The 22,606-nt window shown below is 39.4% G+C and overlaps 1 protein-coding gene across 1 annotated transcript in view; it reads right to left on the bottom strand.

Moving 5' to 3' along the window:
- Positions 1–22,606, bottom strand: part of REEP3 (receptor accessory protein 3) — a 63,788-nt gene that overhangs the window by 13,678 nt on the left and 27,504 nt on the right. Inside the window, exons 2-5 of the mRNA XM_054035761.1 lie at positions 22,402–22,474; positions 7,369–7,445; positions 6,671–6,791; positions 6,043–6,156 (exon numbers count right to left, since the gene is read on the bottom strand). Coding sequence (XP_053891736.1) covers positions 6,043–6,156; positions 6,671–6,791; positions 7,369–7,445; positions 22,402–22,474 — 385 coding nt within the window. The remainder of the gene's footprint in view (positions 1–6,042; positions 6,157–6,670; positions 6,792–7,368; positions 7,446–22,401; positions 22,475–22,606) is intronic.

Genomic DNA, 22,606 nt, shown 5'->3' with positions numbered 1-22,606 from the left:
AGAGGGCGGGCCCGGGTTCCCCCCAAACCTCCCAATTGACCTGGACTGTGGGTTCTCCGGGCTGTTCCCCAACCCACATGGTGAATCTCTGAGGCAAGAAAATCCGCCAATAAGCACAGGACCCACCAAGATAGAGGAGGAACTTTGTCACAATACACAGTAGTGTGTTTTGCCTCAGGTCACTGTTGTGTCTGTGCATTGCAATACAATCTGCATGCAGTGAACGAGGCAAAGGAGATATATTTTTATCATTGATCAATAAGCAGACCCCAGCTTCAATCACGACACAATATCCAATCTTTGCAGCGAGGGACCCAAAATGAAGAACAGACCCACACGAACACCCATTTACAATTTAACTCTTTCACTGAGCATTACCTAATTATTTCTGTGGAACTAATAGAATATAATATATATGACAATGAAATAGACTACTGTAATGCACATGCACAGAGAAGAATTAGAGTTGCAGTCCTAGTATTTAATGTTTCCCAATTTTAGTAATCTACTGTGCAGCTATATTCTTCAGTGTAGATTTTGGATAGAACTTTTAAGTTTGTTTTCAAGAGAACATAGAAAAAGAAGAAGTGTTTGGCAGAGAGGAGGGTAATGCTATGTCCTATGAAAGCTGTGCATTCAGTGAGGCAAGGGCTCTTGTGGAGCACTGCCTCATTCAATGTGCATATCAGAGATGATACAGAATGGTTCCATCAGGGCTCTTTCATCCCATATATACCCTCCAAGATTGAAAAAGTCAATCAACTTTGTTATGCAAAAACATTGGAATTTTTTTTTTTTTTTAAATGAAAAGGTCTTGCACATCCTTAATTACATTTTACGGAACACAGAGGATTAAACTGGAATAACTTTCATATACTATTGGAAAGCAGTGATTGTGACTTTCTACACACATTCACGGTGTGCAGCACAACAGGTCCCTATCCTGACTGGGGCCTCTAGGCGCTGCTGCCAATGAACAGTAATGAAGGAGCTACTGAAGAAACAATTCCGTGGCAGACCATCTAGCAGACCAATATTATTCTTCATAATATCATACAAATGGAACCCAAAATGTCAGTCAAAAAAGCCACTTCTAATGACTAGAATTTAAGGGTCACAAAATGATGAAAGATATTTAATAGAAAAATATCTTTTAAAATGATGCATTCATCAGGATCAAGACTTTTCTCACTCTCCAGCTCGAATTTCCACAGGAACATTCGTTTACTACAGGATGAAATACCCTTAAATCCAATTCTCAGCTTCACACACTCCTCACTCCTCTGACTCAGCTGATAATTTGTTAAACTCTCATAATAATAAATAATAAAATTATTTTCCAGCATGGTACTTCCCACTACGCTGACCAAAAAGCATAACACCCCTCCTCAGGTCTCAGACCACATGATTTTTTAACAGTGGCCTGGTTAAGATCATCCTTCCCCTAATGTATTCAAAGGCAACAGGGATCCTTTAACCAGCTCCAGGAGCGGAGTTCCCTGAGAATCTGCTGCTGTGGTGTTTTCTAGGCTTTTTCCGTTTGCCTGTCTTCACCTCTGACTCCTCCTGCTCCCTAGTTCTGGCTCTCTGACTCCCTGGTGCTTGGCTCCATGGAACACTGCAGGGAGAATATACTGTAATTAACACCCCATTACGTGGAAAGTTGGAGAGGAAGAGGCAGCTGCAGGCAAATCCTGGCACGCCAGGGAAACAAAGCAAAATTTTATCTGCAGCAAACTGATGTATTCCACAGTAAAAGTGCTACAGTGTGAAGTCCATGGTATCTTGGAAAAATGCCAAATTCTGCAACTTCAGAATCCATGAGCTCCTGATTGAGATGAATGGAGTAGTTCACATCTCTCACAGCTACTGTTGCAGACTCTCTACAGACACAGGCAAATACTGCTACATCAGTTTACACTGCACATGTTTTCCAAGGCTATCTTAAAGATTAAAATTCTCTTTTAAATGAATAAAGATTTTTCAAGCACAATTCCACATGAAGGGTTAACTGCACAGCTGTGGAATCACTGAATACCTGGGACACCAAACATACTCACTAAATGATTAAAATACAAGCAGTGTATTTAGGGCTCCCTCACCATAGAGCACTGCTGCACATATTAACCCATGCTTCTGTTTTTGTTTTAATTAGTTTCTTAAGGTGTCAACACAGTCATAACATTTTATGATTCCAAATCCAAAAAGAGAGGTGCAGGCAAGGCTTTGGGTTCAATATCACAATCCATTCCCCACACACAAGTCTAAGTAATTTTAGAACAGCCTCTCAGATATCATAATATTTTTAAATACTGTAGTTGACATGCTTTGGCAAAAAGCATGTTGTCACTGCACATAGAGTAACTTCACAAAAATCTGACCAAGGGCACATTTTAGATTAAGAAAATTGACTGTATTTTAATTTGTGTTCGCTAATGCAGGTTAATTAATGGTGTTTGAAACATCAATTAGCACCTATTGTAAACAAACAGTGATGTTTAAACTCTTGTTAGCTGATGGTGGTTAACACTGTTGGTGCATGCCTAAGTATACCTTCATGTTGTTTACTTAAGATGGAACAAGTAGTTGTGTGGTCTAAGCTCTTCCTTAGGGCAAAAGCAATTATTTTGTTAAAGGCCTCATTTTCAGGAAAAAACGTTTTATCTGGGTGATACAGTGGAAAAAGTAAGCCCTATCCCATTAGGCTGTGATTAATACTGAGAACAGAAGGAGGAGGTGCCTGTGATGCGGCAGCCTTATGTTCCCCTTATCTATGAAAGGCTTTGGCTGCTGGAGTTTTTCCACCAAAAGCAGCCCTACTGAAAGGTTAACTGACCAATCTGGCCTTGAATGTCTGATCAGCTAACCACTGCTTCAGCCAAAGAAGCCTTTCCACTGTTATGAAGGCCACTATGGTTCTCAACATGGTCCTAATGATGTATGTAAAGTCCGACAAAGATGAAACTGCAGAGACTGATCATAGCAGCCTCTGAATCAACTTTGACTGTTCAGCCCTCTCAAATGTATGTGAGTTTTCCTCTAGCAGGATAAAACGTGTAGATAGCCATTTCAAAAGCTTGGCCAGATAATTCAAAATGATCTCCCTGCGTGACCTTGGGCAAGTCACTTATCTCTCTGTGCCTCAGTTCCCCATCTATAAAATGGGATATTAGTAATTTCCAACCTCACATGATACTGTGAGGGTGAATACATGCAAGATTGTTAGGTGTTCAGATACTAGAGTGATGGAGCCATAAGTACCGAAGATCTCTCTTCAAAAGTAGACTCTACCTTTGTTGATTTGCCCTGAGGGAAGCACCCCCTTTAACAGAAATTGTTGTCCACATGATTCTCCTGACTCCTTGAGAAAGGGTATTCTCATTTACCAGCCAAGTGCAACTATCCTAACATCGTCCTCTGGGGATCACCCTGGGTAGATGCTGGGAGGCAGATATACTAAATCCATCAAAGGAAGTTCACCAAGGCAGAGAGACAGGCAGGCTCAAAGCCATCTGTAACACCTTGGGTATACATGTGGAAAACTACACAGTGTGGGTTGTCCCAGTTGTAAGAGAATTTCTGGAACTGCAAGCCTCACTCTTCAGTGTCAGCTATTAAAGGTATTGTTCACTTCACTTGTTGGAGGCAGGAACAACCGACTTGGGCAAGCTAGCAAGCCCTTTATATACCCAAGGAATGAAATCACCAGAAAGAACATATGTGCAGTCTCCAAGTGCTAGCATGAAGGAATTACACCCAAGCTTTTGGATTGGCATAGCACATTAAAGAGAGAATTTCTGATATTAAGAATATAGTTTAAGAGTTGCAGGGAGCTTCCTCTCTCTCTGCGCACTCTTTACAATCATATTGATATCTTAATGTCTTTGGTACTATGACTGTCATTTTTCCCAAGCAACTTATTGCACTGGATTAATTGTACAGATATTCATGAGGATGCATAACAAATTACAAACAGAATAAGTATCCTTCCATTCACAGCTGAATGGCTTTGAAATCCAAACTTCATTGACACTAAGGAAGAAACTGTGTGTTACCTCAGAAAGAAAGAATAGTTGGGTCTCAATGTAACTTCAAATTCTGTATCTTTGAATATTCGTGGCCAGACAGAAGTATATCATTGTGATGTAATCATGGCTGGCTGGCCAGCCGGCCAGCCAGATACTTTGTGGTCATTTCCATCCCTCCAGTAATAATGTAATACTGCAGGTGGTCATTTTATCTTTTCAGAGTGCACAGTGTGGCGAATTAAAATAGGAGTGTTCTCCTCAAACTGCAATACTAACCTTCTTTTAAAAAGAAGGAGTTCACATTAGTTAAAAATGGCTACTTTTGATATTCCCTCCCAGCCCCCCATTCCCACTCTGATATTTAGGGCATACTACCATAGGAATATATTTTGTTTACAACTGTTATGGCTTCAGGCATGTAGCATTAATAACTTTAAATGATTAATACATGAGAAAAACCAACCAACCACCACCAATATGAAACTGATGTCCACCAAACATAAGCTCACCATGCACTTTTCTTTATAATTACAATGATCTTTTGAAGCACCACTTCAGAAAAATCTCACTTTTAAAGAATTAAGGAGCCCTAGAAAATAAAAGTTTGGATATTTTTTCCAAGTCTTGTTTCAAAATAAATCCTTACACAAAAGAATTTTTTTTTAATTATAACATTTTAAAAGGTAGACAGCTGTTTATACAAACTCTACAATAGTATGAATTACAATATTCACCAATTTTATTTGTATTATAAGTTATATTTAGGTAATAAGACGTAAGGTGTGTTAGACGTTGGGACACCAACAGGCTACTTTTTGCTGGGCTGACTGGCATCACACCAGAGACTGCTGAATCAATTTATCACATCTTAATGATACAGGTGAATATTTAGGTTTATAGATATAACATTCTACATTTCAGACCAAGGAAAATGTTTTGTAATTAATATTCCAATGGAAACTTTAAAACATATTCCGTGTAGTGTCTGAACATCCCTAACAGTGCAACATGCACTAGTGTATGAAAACCAGAAAGTGAAATTGCTTACATTGTTCAGATTTTGATATTTCTCTTGACAACAATCTGAGATGTTATTAATAAAAAAAAGACAGATGTCTTTAAAATGGTAATGTGAAAATATTCTTTTTATGGAAGTCTGTTAAATTTTCTTCATTGGATCCAAAAGCCCAATTAATCTTTAGTAAAGATTAAACTATACTAGTCAGTTCAACCTCTTCAATCTTCTATGTTAATCAAAACACATCTTTCAAGCGTACAAGTTGTTTCCAGACTTATTTCACTAATTGTAAGTGGAGAGCTTTCTTGGCTGACTTCATTAGTGGCTTTTCAATCAAATATTTTGGGAAACCCCCTTCAGTAATTTCAGTTAAGTTGCAGGCTACCATGAATATGTACAAGTTATTAAAATGACATTGCGTTTTTTATATGAAATCGTAGAGCTGAATAACACTACTCAAAGCAAGAATATGCAGATCAGACAACTATGATGCAAGCTTTCATGTAGTGCATTATTTTAAAAATTTGATCTGAAATCACAAACTAGGAATTAATCACATAAAACAGCTTTTATCTGTGGTAGTAATATTTCATGCCTTATTTTGCAGATGTAGTTACCTCAACTTGATTGAAGGAAGACAGGAGAAAGAAGCCAGAAATCCTGTAAACAGTGTGATTACCAGCAAGAAAATGCAACAAAGACAGAAAAAAAGAATGTTGATCTTTCACTAGTAGCTTGAACATAACATTGTAGTCTATATTTTAATTTACCACTCAACTGATAGCCATAATCCAAAAATTTACATGCTATTTTAAAACTAACAGACATAGTATAAAAATACTCACAAAATTGCAATCCTTAAATTACATCCCCCTATTTTTAAACATGTTACTTTTAGAATGAATTCTTTGAGTTAAGATGGGTAAATACCCAATACCACTTTGCTTTTTTGTCCATAATATTTACCTTGAACAGTTTAGTGTAAGTGAAATTTACCTTTGCAGCAGCAGTCACTGCAGCAGTAGCTGCCAAATTTAAACCCTGTCTCCCAAAATTCACCATAGTTTCATAACCTCGTTCTTTGGCTTGTACAATATACTCATCGATCTCCTAAAAAACAAAAACAGAATACATATTTAAATTTGCACACAAAATCCCTAAGAGTCATGAAGCTGTATTACCCCATAGCATTATTTTATCATCAAAATTTGGATGGAAGACTTGAAGGTAAAATATATTTATATTTCAACTTATATTAAGTGTATTAGCCTACGTCTACACTAAAGACCTTACAGCAGGACAGCTGTACCGATGCAGCTGCACCACTGTAAACTCTCTCATGTAGCCGCTCTATGCCAACAGGAGAGAGCTCTCCTGTCAACATAATTAAACCACCCTTAATGGGAAGCGGTAGTTATGTCAGCAGAAGAAGTGCTGTGCACACTACCACATATGCCAGTGAAACTTGTCATTCAGGGAAGTGTTTTTTCACCTAAGCAACATAAGTTTCACTGGCATATGTGGTAGTGTAGACATGGCCTCAGTTAATGTATTAACGTTTTAAGAACAAAAAATATTTAATTCTTGCATTTAATGCCAAACTTTGAAAATAATCATTTCTTACTCGTTCCTTTGAAGAAAGAAGAGGATGGAGAAACTTCCTATACATTAAACTTGCCCCTCTAGTATATGGAGAGAGCAGCCAAATAACAAAAGCGATCTTCAACTCATAATACAATGGAAACCTGCAGATAAAACATTACGCAAGTACTATGATAAGAAGGTAGATGTTAATTAACTACCAAAAACAAAACTTTGCAAAAAAAAAAAACCAAACTGGTTACACATTTTTTACAACAAAATGTTACACTATCTTTTCATCTAAGGTTAATAACATCTATATTGATTAAAAATTAACTATTTAATAGATGCATATCTGTTTCATTGACTTATTTGGTTTTCATTTAATGTAATACCATCAAAAGCAGAAACGGTAAGAGATTTAAAAAAAATCTTTCCATGTTTTCTTGCATTATACTATTTTATTTAAGACACCAGATTCCTTTTTCATGAGTTTTACAACTCCATTCTCTTCTCTTGTGCTTTACTGCATGGGTAGCATTTTTCTATTCCTACTCTTTAAGGAATTAAAAGGCACCACAAATTTAGAAATGGGGGACACTATTCATTATGCAAGTTCCTTACAGCCGTTCTTGGAAACGTCACTTATAAATACAAGTTGGTAATTGTATTATCTTCTCTGAATTAAATCATCAGAAAAAAATTATATCATCCCATGTTCCATATTATGCAAAATCTTACCAAGAGATCATTAGGTCTGCTACTGTCTCAGTAACTGTATAAAGAGCAAACACAATCCAGTACATCATCCATCGAACCTGAGAATGAAAAGAAGTTATCTTTAATAGAAAAGTTTTAATTTAAATTTCCACTTCTATAATAAAAAACATTTAATTGCTGTTATAACATAAGAAATTGAGCAGTGTCTTTCCATAGCTCATATTGAGTGACCTAAAAAAACAACAAACTCGAATTACCAAATGACAAGAACAAGTAGGTTGATTTTGATTTTTTGCTTTGTTTTGCTGTTGTTCTGAGAAGATGGTCTGGAGGCAACTGTCTAAAGCTGCTCGGATCTTCAATAGTGTGATCCTACCCAACTTGCCTTGACTGACAGGTCTGGTTCTGCTTCCAACTAGCTGCAAACAGGGGGAAAAACCATTGTATAATTAAGCTGTGGAACGTCTCTACAAAATGGTCATCAAGTGGAAAGTCATACTGTGTCCGCTCTCCACCTCAAAAAACTGGTAGTTTTCAAGTCTGATTCCCTATCATTTAGATGCCCTTTTCAAAGAGCAAACCTTTACTAAACAAGAGAGTCCCCAAAAGCCTAAACTAAAAACTTCTCCCCACTATGTGCAGCGAAAAATGATTAATGTTTATTTTCCATCATGGTTCTACAAAATAGCTTCTTCTCCACAAGGCTGTAAGTGGAAGAGAACTCCCATTATGCTGGATAAGACAACATGAAATTAGGATTCTAACTGGTGAAGGACTTGAGGCTCTAACCCAGGGGTGGGCAACCAACAGCTCTGGAGCTGCATGTGGCTCTTCAAAACACAATATGCAGTTCCAGGAACCAACTCTGGGGGGAGGGGGGAAAATGGTGGGTGCTCAGCACCCACCGGCAGCCCCATCAGCTCCCCGCCCCTCCCCCAGTGCCTCCTGCCTCCCCACTCCGCCCAAATCAGCACCTGCTTCTCCCTCCTGCCCACCACGATCAGCTGTTTCGCGGCATTGAGGTGGCTCTGGGAGGGAGGGGGAGGAGCGAGGACATGACGCCCAGCCCCCTTCCCTCCCCCAGCACCTCCCGCCACAATCAGCTGTTTCACAGCATTGGAAACAACTCTGGGAGAGAGGGAGGGAGGAAGGAAGGGGGGCTGCGTCCTCACTCCTCTCCCTATCCCCCGAGTCGCCTCAACGCAGCGGGTGGGAGGAACTGGTACGCAGACCCCTCCTCCCCCCTCCAGCGCCTCCTCCTCAGTCCCCTTACCTACTGTCCACCCCAATCAGCTGTTCTATGCCGGCAAGAGGCTCTGGGAGGGAGAGGGGGAGGAGCTCACTTGGGGAGGGGGCGGAATGAGGTGGGAAGAGGCGGGGTGGGGATTTGGTGAAAGGGGTAGAGTGGGAGGAGGGGCCTGGGGCAGAGCCAAGGGTCCAGCAACCCCTGGCCAAAGTCTGTCTCCTTGAATAGAAGTACACAGTGACTAGCTGGTGTGGAAATTTTTAATCAAAGTTTTTCTTATGCCATCTAACCATGGAAGGCAAGTGCAAACGGAAAAGAAAATACACAGATGAAAATCGAGGCTTCCAACAAGAGTGGGAGAATAAGTACATTTTCGTTGAAAGTAATGGTAAGGCTATATGTCTCCTTTGCCAGACGCGTATCTCTCAGTTCAAATCTTCGAAATGACGCTGCAAGTTTGCTTCTAGCCATGCACATATGGATCAAGAATTCCCAGAAAGTTCTGACCGCCGCATTTTAAAACTGAAAACTTTGAAAAGCACTATTCTGAAGGCGAGTTTATAAAAATGTGCCTCACTGATGTGATTTCAATCCTGTCACCAAAGAACGAGAATCTACAGAAGAAAATTTCTGGCCTGCAGCTTTCACACCACACAATAGAACGCAGAATCTCCGACCTGAATAGTGACATCGAATCGCAACTGCACTTGCAACTTCAGCAGTGAGTATTTGAGCATTGCTTTGGATGAGTCGTGCGATATACAGGATAAACCTCAATTATCGATATTTGTCCAGACTGTGTCTGATGACTGTGTTGTAAGAACTCCTCAATATTGTGCCACTAAAGGACAAAACTCGTGGACGATATCCAAAGGAAGCATTGATGTTGTTAGTTGCCAAACACCACTTCCCTTTACAGAAGCTCACTGCCATTGCAACAGACGGGGCTCCATCCATGTGGAGATCTGTGAATGGATTAGTAGGGCTTTGTAAGTATGATGAGAGCTTTCCCGAATTTTGGACTTTTCACTGTATTATTCATCGGGAGTAATGGATATCTAAAAATCTCAAATTTGATCACGTCATGAAACCTGTCTTGCACATTGTGAATTTCATTCACTCAAACAGACAATTTCAAAATCTAATCAAAGAACTGGACGAAGACAACTTCCCTGCCGATTTGCCATTTCACTGCGCAGTTCGATGGCTCTCAGGAGGTAAAGTTATTTCCTGTTCTTTTGAGCTTCTGGAACCAGTAAAATTGTTTATGGAGAAGCACAGAATATACCCTGGGCTTACAGATCCTAGGTGGGTTCTAGACTTGGCATTTCTTGCAGACATGCTGCTGCTGCATTTGGATAAACTAAACGTGGAGTTTCAAGGAAAATTCCGGTTGCCGTCTGATCTAGTGCAAACTGTATTTGCGTTCATGAACAAACTGCAGTTGTTTCACAGACAAATGCTTGAAGGAGAGCTGACACTTTCCCTCAATATCACAACTTCCAGCCAGATCAAAAGAAGATGCAGCAGAACCCCTAAAACGGAGCACAAACTAGATATGCGAGCATGATTAAAAGATCTTAAGGACAGTTTTGAGGACAGATTCCAAGATTTGCAGTGGAAAAAAGACCTCAAATCATATTTCTGATTGACCCTTTTAGTGCTGAAGCCGATTGTCTGAAGATCCCTTTAGTCACTGACAAAGCAACATCCCAGTTTTGGAAATAATAGAACTTTTGGAAAATGACAGATTGAAATCTGCCCAGAAGACACAGAGGGACCCTTACTTTCTGGAAATAGGATAAATACCCCAACATCAGAAGTGTGGCCCTAAAATTAATCTCAATGTTTGCCTCGACCTATCTTTATGAGTCTGTTTTCTCAACACTCAAACACGGGAAATCCAAGCACCAATCTGTTTTGACAGACAACCACTTAAGAACTGCTGCGTGTGAGCACAACTGAACACAAACCAAATTTCAAGGGAATTGTTGAAAGCAAAGATTGCCAGAAGTCCCACTAAGTAAAACGTTAAGACAAGTTATTGTTGTTATTGTTAACTATACATTATAAATCCATAATAAATATACATTATCAAATTATATAATGATCATGTGGGCGTGTGTGTATATATATATATATATATATATATATATATATATATATATATACACACACATACACATACACACACATATATACATACACACACACACACACTCATTACATAATACTGTGGCTCTTTGGCAAAATACATTGGTAAATTCTGGCTCCTTCTCAGGCTCAGGTTGGCCATCCCTTACAGCTTCGATCAGCTCCACTATGTGAAGTCTAAGAGGTTAATCACTCCCTGTGGTGAGGGAAAGAGCTGAGCTAAGCAGGTACAGTTCGTATAAAGGGTCACTTTTTACACAAAATCACATTTTACACAGACAACTTACAGGAAGGAAGGAAATTCAGAGGAAGTTTGGAAATGATTTCCTTCTGGGTTCAGCACTATGTGCTATTTAAAGATTGCCAGAAATGAAACAGTGATGGTAACCTGCCACAAATGTGCCATGTTTTCTTCCCTGCCTCAAAGAAAATTCTCATAAAGCCTCGAGTCCCCTGACCTGTGGCTGAAGCCCTGAGCCCCAGCACCTTCCCCAAGGCAGAAGCCCAGTGCCCAGTCACATCTTGGGGCTGAAGCCACAAGCCCCGGCGTTCTGAACCACAGGGCAGAAGCCACCCCACAGGACAAAAGCCACAAGCCATGGTGCTCTGAGCCCCGGTAGAAGCCGCCCCACAGGGCTGAAGCCCCGACGTCCATGCAGAAGCTGCCCCAAAACACAGCACTCCAAAACTCGGCAGAAGTCGCCCTGCAAGGCTGAAGCCCTGCTCCATCTCCCCACCCAAAATGGCAGAAACCCCGAGTCCCCCGCCCTGCGGGGCAAAAGTCTCAAGAAACTCCCTCCCACAGGGCTCTTGAGCCCCTCCCAGCCCCATGGGGCAGAAGCTCCCCTGTGCAGCTGAAGTCCAGAGCCCTCCACCCCCAGGGGCAGAAGCCCCGAGTCCCCCACTCTCCTGAGCCCCACCCAGCCCCTTGGGGCAGAAGCCCCACTCCCACAGCTGAAGCTCAGAGCCACACACACGTTCCGTGGAGTTTTTATACCATGTTGGGGGGCACCTCGGAAAAAAAAAAAAAAGGTTGTACTAGATTGTGTTCTTGATCATTCTGAATTTGAGTGACTACAGTCCTTTAAACTGAAGAAAAATAAATTCTCAAATTGGTCAAGGAAAAAAAAAATCTTACTTAGAAGCCCAGGATAACAAAAAAGGTCCTACTGAAGACGATTAAATGTAATTACTACTGCCTAGTCAATACTTAAAGGTGACCTGTAAAGGATTTTTTAAAAAGCCATGCTTAAAAAGGATGTTCTAAAAAGGTGATTTTCCCCCCTTGTTTTACCTTAGGAGATAGAAATATTAATCCTGGCCTTCACTGGTTTTGGCTGGTGGTCTTCACTGGAGTTAACCAAGATGATATGAGCTCTAAACTGTAGCTGAAAGGATGGGTGTGTTGAATCTTTAAAGATTTTGTCCCAAATGCTCATTAGGCACGGAGATTAACAGCAGTTAAACAAAAACTTTTGAACAATCTGACCAAAAAGGTCTTCCAATCTTACTTGTTTAGCTTTCCCTCTTGTTTTATATCACAATTTCACTAGATCTTCAGGAGCCATAAAACCTTATTGGTTGGGAAGACCTGAATTTTCAAAATAGAACCACAGATTCTTTTTATATACAGTTTAAAACACACACACACACACACACACACACACCACTAAACACAAGAGCACTTCACCGCTTCACTGGGATTCATCTTCGAAAATTCTGGATACACCATTGCCTGACTTACAGTGTAACCAAGTTAAAATGCCAAAAGAAAGGAAATGGCAATGGATAAGATGGAAAACCAATATGCAAAGTCTGAACTTATGCCTTGATGGCCATGTGGCTGTCCAGCATATCTCAATACAGCAGAAGTGACTATTCTGCCCTGAGACTGTCAGTGTTCCTAAGGACTGGGTTTGATTCCTATCTGAAGGAGGTATATCTACTGAATTTAGAGTTTGGAGGACTACTATACTGAGTCTTGTTAGAGAAAGCTCTCAACTTCAGATAAAAAAAAGTCAACTGATAGGAGACAGTAGCCACTGGGAGGACTATTCTAATTGCTAGAAAGTCTATCATCATCATTTCCTGCAGGAGTTCAAACTGAGTAGTGCTGTAAGAAGCAGAACAAGATTCCAAGTTCATGCTCTAACACCTTGGGAGTTGGAATGAAATTGATGCCTTAAAGAAGCAATGTTAAGATGATTTGTACACAACTTCCTTTTCTTGACTATACGGAGAACGTTATGCTACAGAGACTTGCCATTTTGCTTGGACACTCATACACCCACAGTAAAGCACTTCTGAAGAAACTCAAGGCCATAGTAGTTAAGCTATGGACTTAGAAGTTTTCTCACTGGCTGGTGCAATTTGGTAACTTCTCTTTTGGGGTCCATGAGAACAAACACTACTTCATTCGAATACTCATATTAAATGTGCTTGGTCCCAGATAGAGGTTTGCAACAGCAGACCTTTGAGAGATACAGACATCCGAGGATCCAATAGTAGATTAATACGGCCTGAGAGCCATGCCCTGTCATCCAGAGAGTCATAAATAGTATCACTGCTGCTCTCTCATTCTTATCTTTTGTATTGTCATGAGGAGCAGTGCAAAAGATGGAAAGACATAGCAAGGACCTGGTCCAGCTTTGCGAGAGGTCATTTATCAAACACATCCCAGGTCCTAACAGAGAGGTTGCAGGGCACTTTATATATGGTCTTCAAATGCAAAGAGGTTGATCACCAGCACACCAAATTGATTTACAACAACAAATATTTGATAATACTACTTCTGCTGTGTAAATTTTGGTGTTCATCTGCCACTTGATGGGCAGTGCTTATAGAGATAGGAAATTTTGCTCCACCCAGAACAGAATAATTTCTCTGAGGTAGGGCTAATCGTGTTCTTTCTAGCTATTTATGAAAAATCCATTGGACACAGAAAAAGATTTGTTCTGGTCATGGCAGTCCATGGAATGCTTCAAAATCAAAAACCTCAATTAACCATTGTGTTTCAGATGGTGGATGCTATGTTCTCTCTTTCTGGGTCACATGCCATGAACTGAATTTAAAAAATAAAATAAAATCTGAATCTCTGCATTCAACAGTAGAGGAGCAGAACAACTGGATTTAGATGTCTACCACCAGGTGAGATATGGCGAGCAGGGATCTGGTCAGCAGCAGGACCCACCAGTACTGATGGGGAGCGAGGGGGGACAGAAAACATGGGACAATTTGCCCGTTTTTAAGAAAAAGTCAGAACACCTGGAGGAGGGCTTTAATACAGGACTGTCCCTTTAAAAATGGGACATCTGGTCATCCTACCACGAGGTGCCTTACTGCCTGCCAATTATTCCATATCTGGCCTACTGTCTCTCTCATCACTCCATAGCCACTTGCTGGGTTAAGGAAGCAGAGGTGGCAGTGAGGCATGGCAAACTGCAACATAAACTACAGGCAATAATCTAGACAGTAGAACATGGTGTCCCAGAGCAGCCGCTGAGAGTTACAGACCAATAATCCATGCATGAAGACTTGCAACAACAGCTGAGAGTCTGCTATTTTCCCCAATCTTTTAGATGTCTCAGGAAATCCTTATCCTCTATTACTCCTTGCATGAGAAGGGTATATAGCTACAGCTTTTCTAGGGCAGCTGCAGATGTAAGTGTAGTTTTTCAATATTCTATACACTCTTGCCCATGTCTACCCTCTGTTCTTTAGTTTGGGTATATTTTACTATTTGATTTAAAAAAAAAAATTGTGGGGGGGGGAGGGGAGAGAGAGAGAGAGAAAGAAAGAGATACGGGAGTGTTGCTTCTCCAAAGCCAGTTCTTTTCAATTTTGCCTGCCTCTTTTCCTGCTGAGGGAGGAGACTGAGGCAGTCCTTTCTGGACTGAGTTGTAAAAGGGAACTCAACTCTGCCAGCAGGATTGGCAGAGCTCACCCACAAAATACCCAAGGTGGTGGTGAAACAGGAAACAGACAATTTCTTTTGCCTCTAACTTTTCTCGGCTTCTCTCTCTGCAGCCTACAGGGCACCCATCACATTAAGCATTTCAGCTGGCGAAGGGAAGCTGGGGAAACAATATCCCCAAGTCATATGCAGCTCTGGAAATCAAACATTATAGAACCAAATTATGAGTGTAAAATTAGAAATAAATTTAAATTTTTCTTTAGAAAAATCTCTACATGCAGGAAGGTCTGTTTGAGCTCCTAGCCACTGCAGAGGCAGAAAAAAATAAAAACAACTTTAGAGGCAGGGCACTCTCCTGCTACCAGCGAGTGACAGATCTGGTTCTGTTCCCAAACTACAAACAGACTGAAATACCTATTATAATGCATTTGTGAACCTTGGCACAAAGCAAAATTAAAATCTGGAAAACCACTACTGCTATAGAAAGAAAAAAAAAGTATGGTTTCACAAATTAAAAGAGCAGACATGAAGTTAAGCTGGAGACCATCAGCCTTGACAATTTTAGTATTTCACTGTAAAAGACTTGGCAATTTAAAATTTGGTTAAGGTTAAATGCCAATAATAAACTTAATATTTGAATGATCAAATTAACAAATCAAAGACAGTAACTCATGAAAATGCATTGCTTACTAACATTCTGGATTCTGCAAAACCAATATTTAATATCAGAAATTTACTTAAACACAAATGTTTTAACTGTTATATACAAATTTGATCTCTGTGTGGAAAAAGAGCAACTAGATGGTAGTAGCTGTACTTGTGTATTGGGTATGACGGAAACAGGAAAAGCTGATTGTAGAACAGAGTTTGGTACATATCAGCCAGCATTTTCAATGTATTTAAATATAAATTTCATTTATGCATGAATGCCTAAATTTAAGTGGACTTATTTTCAACAAGGTATAGACTCTCTCTGGGTTTTATCAGAAATTCCATCCTAGGGCTGAGAAACCTTTCTGATGAAAACTAGAACAACAGTAAATTAGGTAAACAGATAACATTTCTGCAGACAGTTTTGGTTTCAATCCATCAGCATTTTCTGAAAAACATTCTGTCAAAGTCCCTTTTTTGGAGAAGAAAAATAACTGTTTTCAGTAGGAATATCAGATCTGCTAGTAGTAAATATTTATATTTAGATGCCTCTCAAAGGCCCAAATTGGAACTGGGACCCCATTGGGCTGGGCACTGTACGAAGAAGAAAGACAATCCCCGCCCTATAGGGTTTACAGGACATGTGCCTACTTAAAATTAGTCCACATAACACTCCCAAATCACTTCAGTAATTCACACAAGAATTACAATACTGGTTGAGCCCAATGGCCCTGCAGTCCAGGATCCTGTTTCCAACAGGGTCACTGCTTTAGACCCTGGACTGAGCTTTAGACAGCTGTCTGTCATCCATGCCTTACTTCCAGACACTGGCTAAGACATACCACCACAGTCTCATATGACCAAAACAAAGTTGGGGGATCACTCACTTAGAGCACAAGGCACCATGTCTACTTATTAACCCTCCCAATGGCCTCTTATGTTTGAACTGGAGGGATGGCAATAGCACCCTATAATCCAAAGCTCCTATTAAAAGAGAGAATTACCCACTGCTATGTGAGATAAAAGAACAAAGCCACTGAATAGCTACCCTATCCACTCTCACCAAGGTCTGCTGGTGAGTCAACAGGACTTTATGATTAAAAGCACTGAAGTTATCAGAGAATTCCAATATCAGCAAAGACACATTGGCAATGGGTGAAGATAAAGGAGATTGGTAAATGCAACCAATGCAGTCTGTGACAAAACCATGTTTGTACCAAGACTGACAGTGACCAAAAGAGACCTGAGGCATCTAGATAAAAAGAGTTCTCACCACAACCTTCCTCAAAAATGTAAGATGTGATATGTTACTGGCCACAGTCAATATCAAGCAATTGTTTCATGAACAAAGGCCATACCACTGCTTCCTTCAAGGCAATAGTCTCTAACTTTAAGGAAGACATTCATGATCGGCATCAACAATAGATGAAGAACTTTACCAGCCAAGCAGACAGGGGTTTAAGGCATAGTTTGTAAAACAGATTTCTCTCAACATTTCAAATCTCTCAGTGGTGACAATTCCTCAACTGAAAGACTTTACACACCTTCCTCCTCCCGCACACCACAACCTGGGCTCCTGCACTTGCCTAGGTAAATTATGACAGCTTAGAGTCAGCAAAATCCAGTACTCCCCACAATATTAATACCTCCTGTTAATTCAACAGATTCTTTGTAAACGGGCAAGCAAAAACAGATCGGACAAGGACTGTGCTAGTCCAAAATGATTAATATCTGCTTGAAGAACCATCGTTTTCTCAAAGTAATTGAGTAAAGAGATCTACAATTTGTAAAATAGAATGACTTCAAGGAACTATGATATCAATAGCAGAGATCAAAAAAAGGTTAAGGACAGAGACTGACTGGCACAGATATGACACTTCAGAGTCACTATGACTAGCACATGAGAGAGACAGTTCTGATGTCCCATTCTCCATGTTGTTGACGTCACTAGGCATAACCCTAGGTAACTCGGGAGGGTGGAAGGCCACAAAGTGTCAATGAAGCCTTCCTGCACTAGGCCTAAGTGAACCAAACTATCCTTCCATGTTTAAACTCTAATCAACCTCAAAAGCCAGGTGCAATTGGAATATGTAAGCAACCAGTTATCTGTGTGCAACCCACTGCTCAAGCGGTAATAATGAGGCCTGCATGTTTCTGGCTGAAGGGAAAAAGGACAAGATAACGGTTTAAAGAAGTTACTAATAAGCTAGGCTTATAGCTGCCAAGAATGACTTAACTGCTTAAATGTAATAGTTATTTGCTTAGTAATTGTTACCAGGGAAGAGAGGGGTAGAAGGGGAGGAAGGGAGGGGAAGGGGGGGGGGGGTGAGGCTTAACTGCAAACTGTATAAAAGAAGAAAAAAAAAAAAAACTGTTCCTGTTAGTGTGCTTGATCTGAGACGTGCCTGTCTCCTAGCACCGCTTTGGGACCCCAAATAAACTTTGTTTGCTTCTCCCCCGGTGTGTTTATTGGCGCGAAGCACACCGGGCAACGAACCCCGCTGTTGCGGTCCTTGGGCACTCTGCGCTGGCAACAATGTGCAACCAAAACAACATATTCATTCACTATTGAACTCCATAGTGCTCATGTCAGGTTTAGACAGGGTGACCAGATGTCCCAATTTTATAGGGACAGTCCCGATTTTGGGTTCTTTTTCTTATATAGGCAACCATTACCCCACACCCCCAGTCCTGATTTTTTACACTTGCTATCTGGTCACCCTAGGTTTAGGGTTCACTGACCATTTCATTAAAATCACATCTCTAAATTCTATAGATTTTCTGGAATTTTTAAACCCAATTTATTCCCAGTAAGTAAAGGAAAGACAAGAGATTTGGTTATGTGTTGGAAGCCAGTTACATGATTTCCAGACATAGGAATTCTCTCCTCTGCAATAAGGCCTCATTTTCTGTACAGAATGCTGTCTACCAGTGCCAGTTTACAAGTCACTCTTAAAATTGTACATAACTATACTTGATTTTTAGGTTTATACTGCAGTATAAAGCCAAAGACCCTAATTCAGGGGTTCTCAAACTGGGGATTAGGACCCCTCAGGGGGGGGTCGCAAGATTATTACATGGGGGGTTGTGAGCTGACAGCCTCCACCCCAAACTCTGCTTTGCCTCCAGCATTTATAATCTTGTTGAATATATAAACAAGTGTTTTTAAGGGGGGGGGGGTCACACTCAGAGGCTTGCTATGTGAAAGGGGACACCAGTACAATAGTTTGAGAATCACTGCCCTAATTTGTGGAAGACCTATTCTGCAAATTGTCAGTAAAAGTAATACCTAAAATATCTATAGCACTGCTTGCCACAAGCAAAGAGTGGTCTGTTCTTAAGTTAGGCAGATGAATGAAAAGAATAACTAGTTAAGTAAACAAGATATTTTTACTACCAAGATTATGTAGATATAGCTATGAGTAAAGTTAACCACATACATCTTGAGGGGCTAAAATTTTATTTTTATTAAAAATTTCAGAGGAATAAAGTTTGTGTCACTTCTAAACAAAACTGCTTCAGTGTTAACAAAACAACATTTAGACTTTCAATACATTAGAGCTATTTTGAACATTTCATACAAACATACACACTCACACCTGAAATGTTCAGAAATAGAAGTGTCCAGTTAGGGTGCTAAACCGATGTTGAAGTGCTTAAATATGGGATTTTTCCTACATGACATGAGTGATTCAGGTGTCAGAAAAAAAGTCTATGTAAATCTGAAGTGATAATTTAGTAAGCGTCATGCTTCAAATGCGCATCTGCAATGAAAGAGACAAGTCTAGGGCCTCATTAACATCCTTACTGTGGTACCACCACAAACTCAAATGCAGTTGATAAGCAAATACCTAATGCTATATTTGCAACTAACACCACCTTTATATTGTACTTCCACAAGTTAGGAAAGCCAGATTTATACTTCATCAGGGTTTGTAGTTTGAAGTCATTGGAACTTAGGCTCCAGAATGTCTTAGTAGCCCAAGTTTCAGTACTATTGTGAATACTTCGGCTTGTGTGTAAACAAAAAATGCATATACACCACATTTATAGTTTAAAGGCTTTAAAGGTTTTAATCTAAAATAGCAGAAGCAAAAGTTCTCAAATTAGCTTTATGACCTTTAGACACGATTTAAACCTTTTTTATTTTAAATGAAGCAACTTAAATTATATTGATATACGCTGCTACAAAGCAAGATTATCATTTCATGAAATATTTGTGGGTCTAAATCAATTAAATGGGAAGTAGTGTAGATATATGATACCTCTATCTAATGATGCAGATATTTACCCAATAGCTGTATTCTCATTAAATATTTTATGCACTGAACTTTAAAGAAAGAAACACTAACTGGACTTTGCCATAAAAACACTAAAATAAAAAAATGGAATTCAATATTATTTGGCATTACTTAGCTGTTATTTCAATTGCCCTGGTTCAGCTACATGACAAATCTAAAAAGCTATGATACCTGTTTTAATATGCAAAGCAAAAACACCACACTTTATTAAAGCTGTACTGATTCACAAAGTGATTTATTAAGTAGTCACAAATCTCATCGGTCTGAAAGGACCTTTATTAGTAATTTAGATCCAGATATGTAATCACCATTCATCTAAGTGACCTGCATAAGGTACAGAAAAGCTAAGCACACTTCAGTAATTGCTGGAAGAATGCATTTATTCAAAATCCTTTGAGTTTTACAACCATCCATTTTCTCTTTGAATGCTACTGAGTAAATCCAAATGCAGCTTCATATTTGGAATCTAATTATCAGAAAAACTAAACAAAAAACTTTAAACAAACAGCTACTATACTTTACAATTGGTTCTCTCTCCATATTAACATTGGACAATTAGTTTAAGCAAAGACAGCAACATTAATTAAATAATGGCTTAGTTAGAATAGCAAAATAAATCTTGCAATTGCTCTCCTGACTTCAGTCAATCAGGAAAGGTCAAAAATCAAACCCAAGCATTCAAAGGAAAAAAGTCAACAGTTTTCAATTTTTTTTTTTTTTTTTTTTTTTTTTTTTTTTTAATAATTTAGAATACAGAGGAGTCTAGAAGATCTGCTCCCCTCCTGATTAAAACTGCATATCATCCCTCTGGCAATTACAAAAATTGCTTACATGGTAGAGGAGTAAGAAAATTAATTGTATATACTCGTCTGACAGCTTGACAGAGAATATCTGCACCTTGGATGGTGTGGTTCCTAGGAATGTAAAAGTTTAACCGGTTAACCAATAAGCTTGATGCTTATCGGTTTCGGTTCCACTGTCGCCCCGCACCCAGGAGGCCGGCAGCAGGGTTTTGCGTAAAATGTGGGTGTGCTGCAGCACCTTCTGCACCCTTAGTTCCCCGGTTAAATGTTTAACTGATAGAATTTTAATAGGTTACATAGTTAGGTGTTTTATACGCTATTTACATCCCTAGTGGTTCCATCTTTCATTTTCTGAGTTCATAGGTGATGGAGTCTTAAGATTCCCAAATGCTACTTGATTAGCTAGCAGCAATGCCTAGCACACCTTTTGTCCATTCAAGACCAGAAAGATGCAATTATTTCTTTGCATGCAGACCTTGCTATTGTTATTCATTCCTTTGTCACCAAGACTGGACTATTGCAGTGTAGTGTTAAATCCATGACCTATGATCTGCATTGCATGCTGTCCAATTTCTGGGTGGAATGTAAGGTGTTGGTTTTGAAATGCTAGTTGTCCTAGAAACTGCTTGAGACACCACTGATTATTTGTTGCAAACCCCAGCTATACTTTTGGGAGAAGGGAGATCTGCAGGAGGGAGGCTTAGTTTTATTTTTCCTGGTCATTATAGAATTATATTGACTAAAGAAACTGTAATAACTGTCATTACTATAATTGTTTTCTTAACTAACTATTAAGGACACCTAAAATGATTGGTAGCAAATCTTATATTTTATGCAGAATACAAATAGTAATATTTCTGCAGGGCTAATGAAAGCCTTTGATATTTGCAACCCCTTTGTCTTCACAAAGTTTTCACAGCACAGGCAGTTGTGGAGCAAAAACAATTATGCTGACATAAAATGGAGTAGAAATCTGCTCAGTCTTGACTGTTTTGTTTCAGAAGTGCTAACATTAGGGAAAAGCTATAAAAACCTCATGGAAGTCAGAAGACATGACATGACTGACTATACCAAAGGGAAAGATTTGTTGAATAAGGCAGTAAAACATGGTTCTAACTTGAAAACTTAAGTAGCACCAACCTCTCCCCCTACAAAACAAAGGAAGATAGATGCTAACAATACTTAATGTTTCATTAAGGCAGCATAGTTAAGATCACAAAGGTTACATCCACACTACCGCCAGATCAACACTCCAGCAATCAATGCACTGTGGTCGATTTAGCAAGTCTAGTGAAGACCTGCCAAATCGACCACAAATTGCTCTCCGGTCGACCCCAGTACTCCACCGCGAATAAGAAGAGTAAAGTAAGTCGACGGGAGAGCGTCTTCCATCAACCCAGTACAGTGTAGACACCAAGTAAATTGACATAAGCTAAGTCGACTTCAGCTATGTTATTTACGTAGCTGGAGTAGCGTAACTTAGGTCAACTTACTGCAGTCGTGTAGATAGTTTTTGAGTTTCCTGACTAAGGCTAAGCACCTTACAACAACATCAGGCCCCAATCCTGCAAACACTTATGTACATGAATAACTTTACACACAACTACACCTAAAAGTGTCAATGAGACTACTCAGAAACACGTCATGTAACTAAGCTGGCGAAACCAGGGACCTGGCTTGACTATGGTACATATTATGAGAACATATTTTATGTTGTTCTTCATATACCATAATTTTGTGTGTTAAACTGTGTGATTTATATGGAAACCTTAACTTCATTTCTAAATTAGCTAAGCATTCATAAGCATATTATATGATGTTACATTCATTATTTTTGTACCTAATATTTATGAAGATATATTAAAGTAGTGTCACGCTTTCATGTGACTATATGTTACACTGAATAACTTGGTGAAATTTACATCCACTAAGTTTCAACCGAAGCATTATGTTTCATTGGACAAACAAGACAGAAGTGGGACTTACATATTCCTTCACATTTTTTGTCTTCACAGCTTTGTAAGAATAATAAGCAGGATACAACATCCCAAACACCAACCTAAGGAAAAATAAACAAACAGTTTTTAAAATCTGACAAGCTGTATATAAAACAAAGCAATAATCTCATATATAAACACAATTAAAAGGGTGAACAACCTAGAAACAGCACTCTACTAGCTTTAAAAAATAT

The sequence above is a fragment of the Malaclemys terrapin genome, chromosome 7, assembly GCF_027887155.1.
Source record: "Malaclemys terrapin pileata isolate rMalTer1 chromosome 7, rMalTer1.hap1, whole genome shotgun sequence".
NCBI lineage: Eukaryota > Metazoa > Chordata > Testudines > Emydidae > Malaclemys > Malaclemys terrapin.
This window is presented reverse-complemented; position numbering and strand designations above follow the sequence as displayed.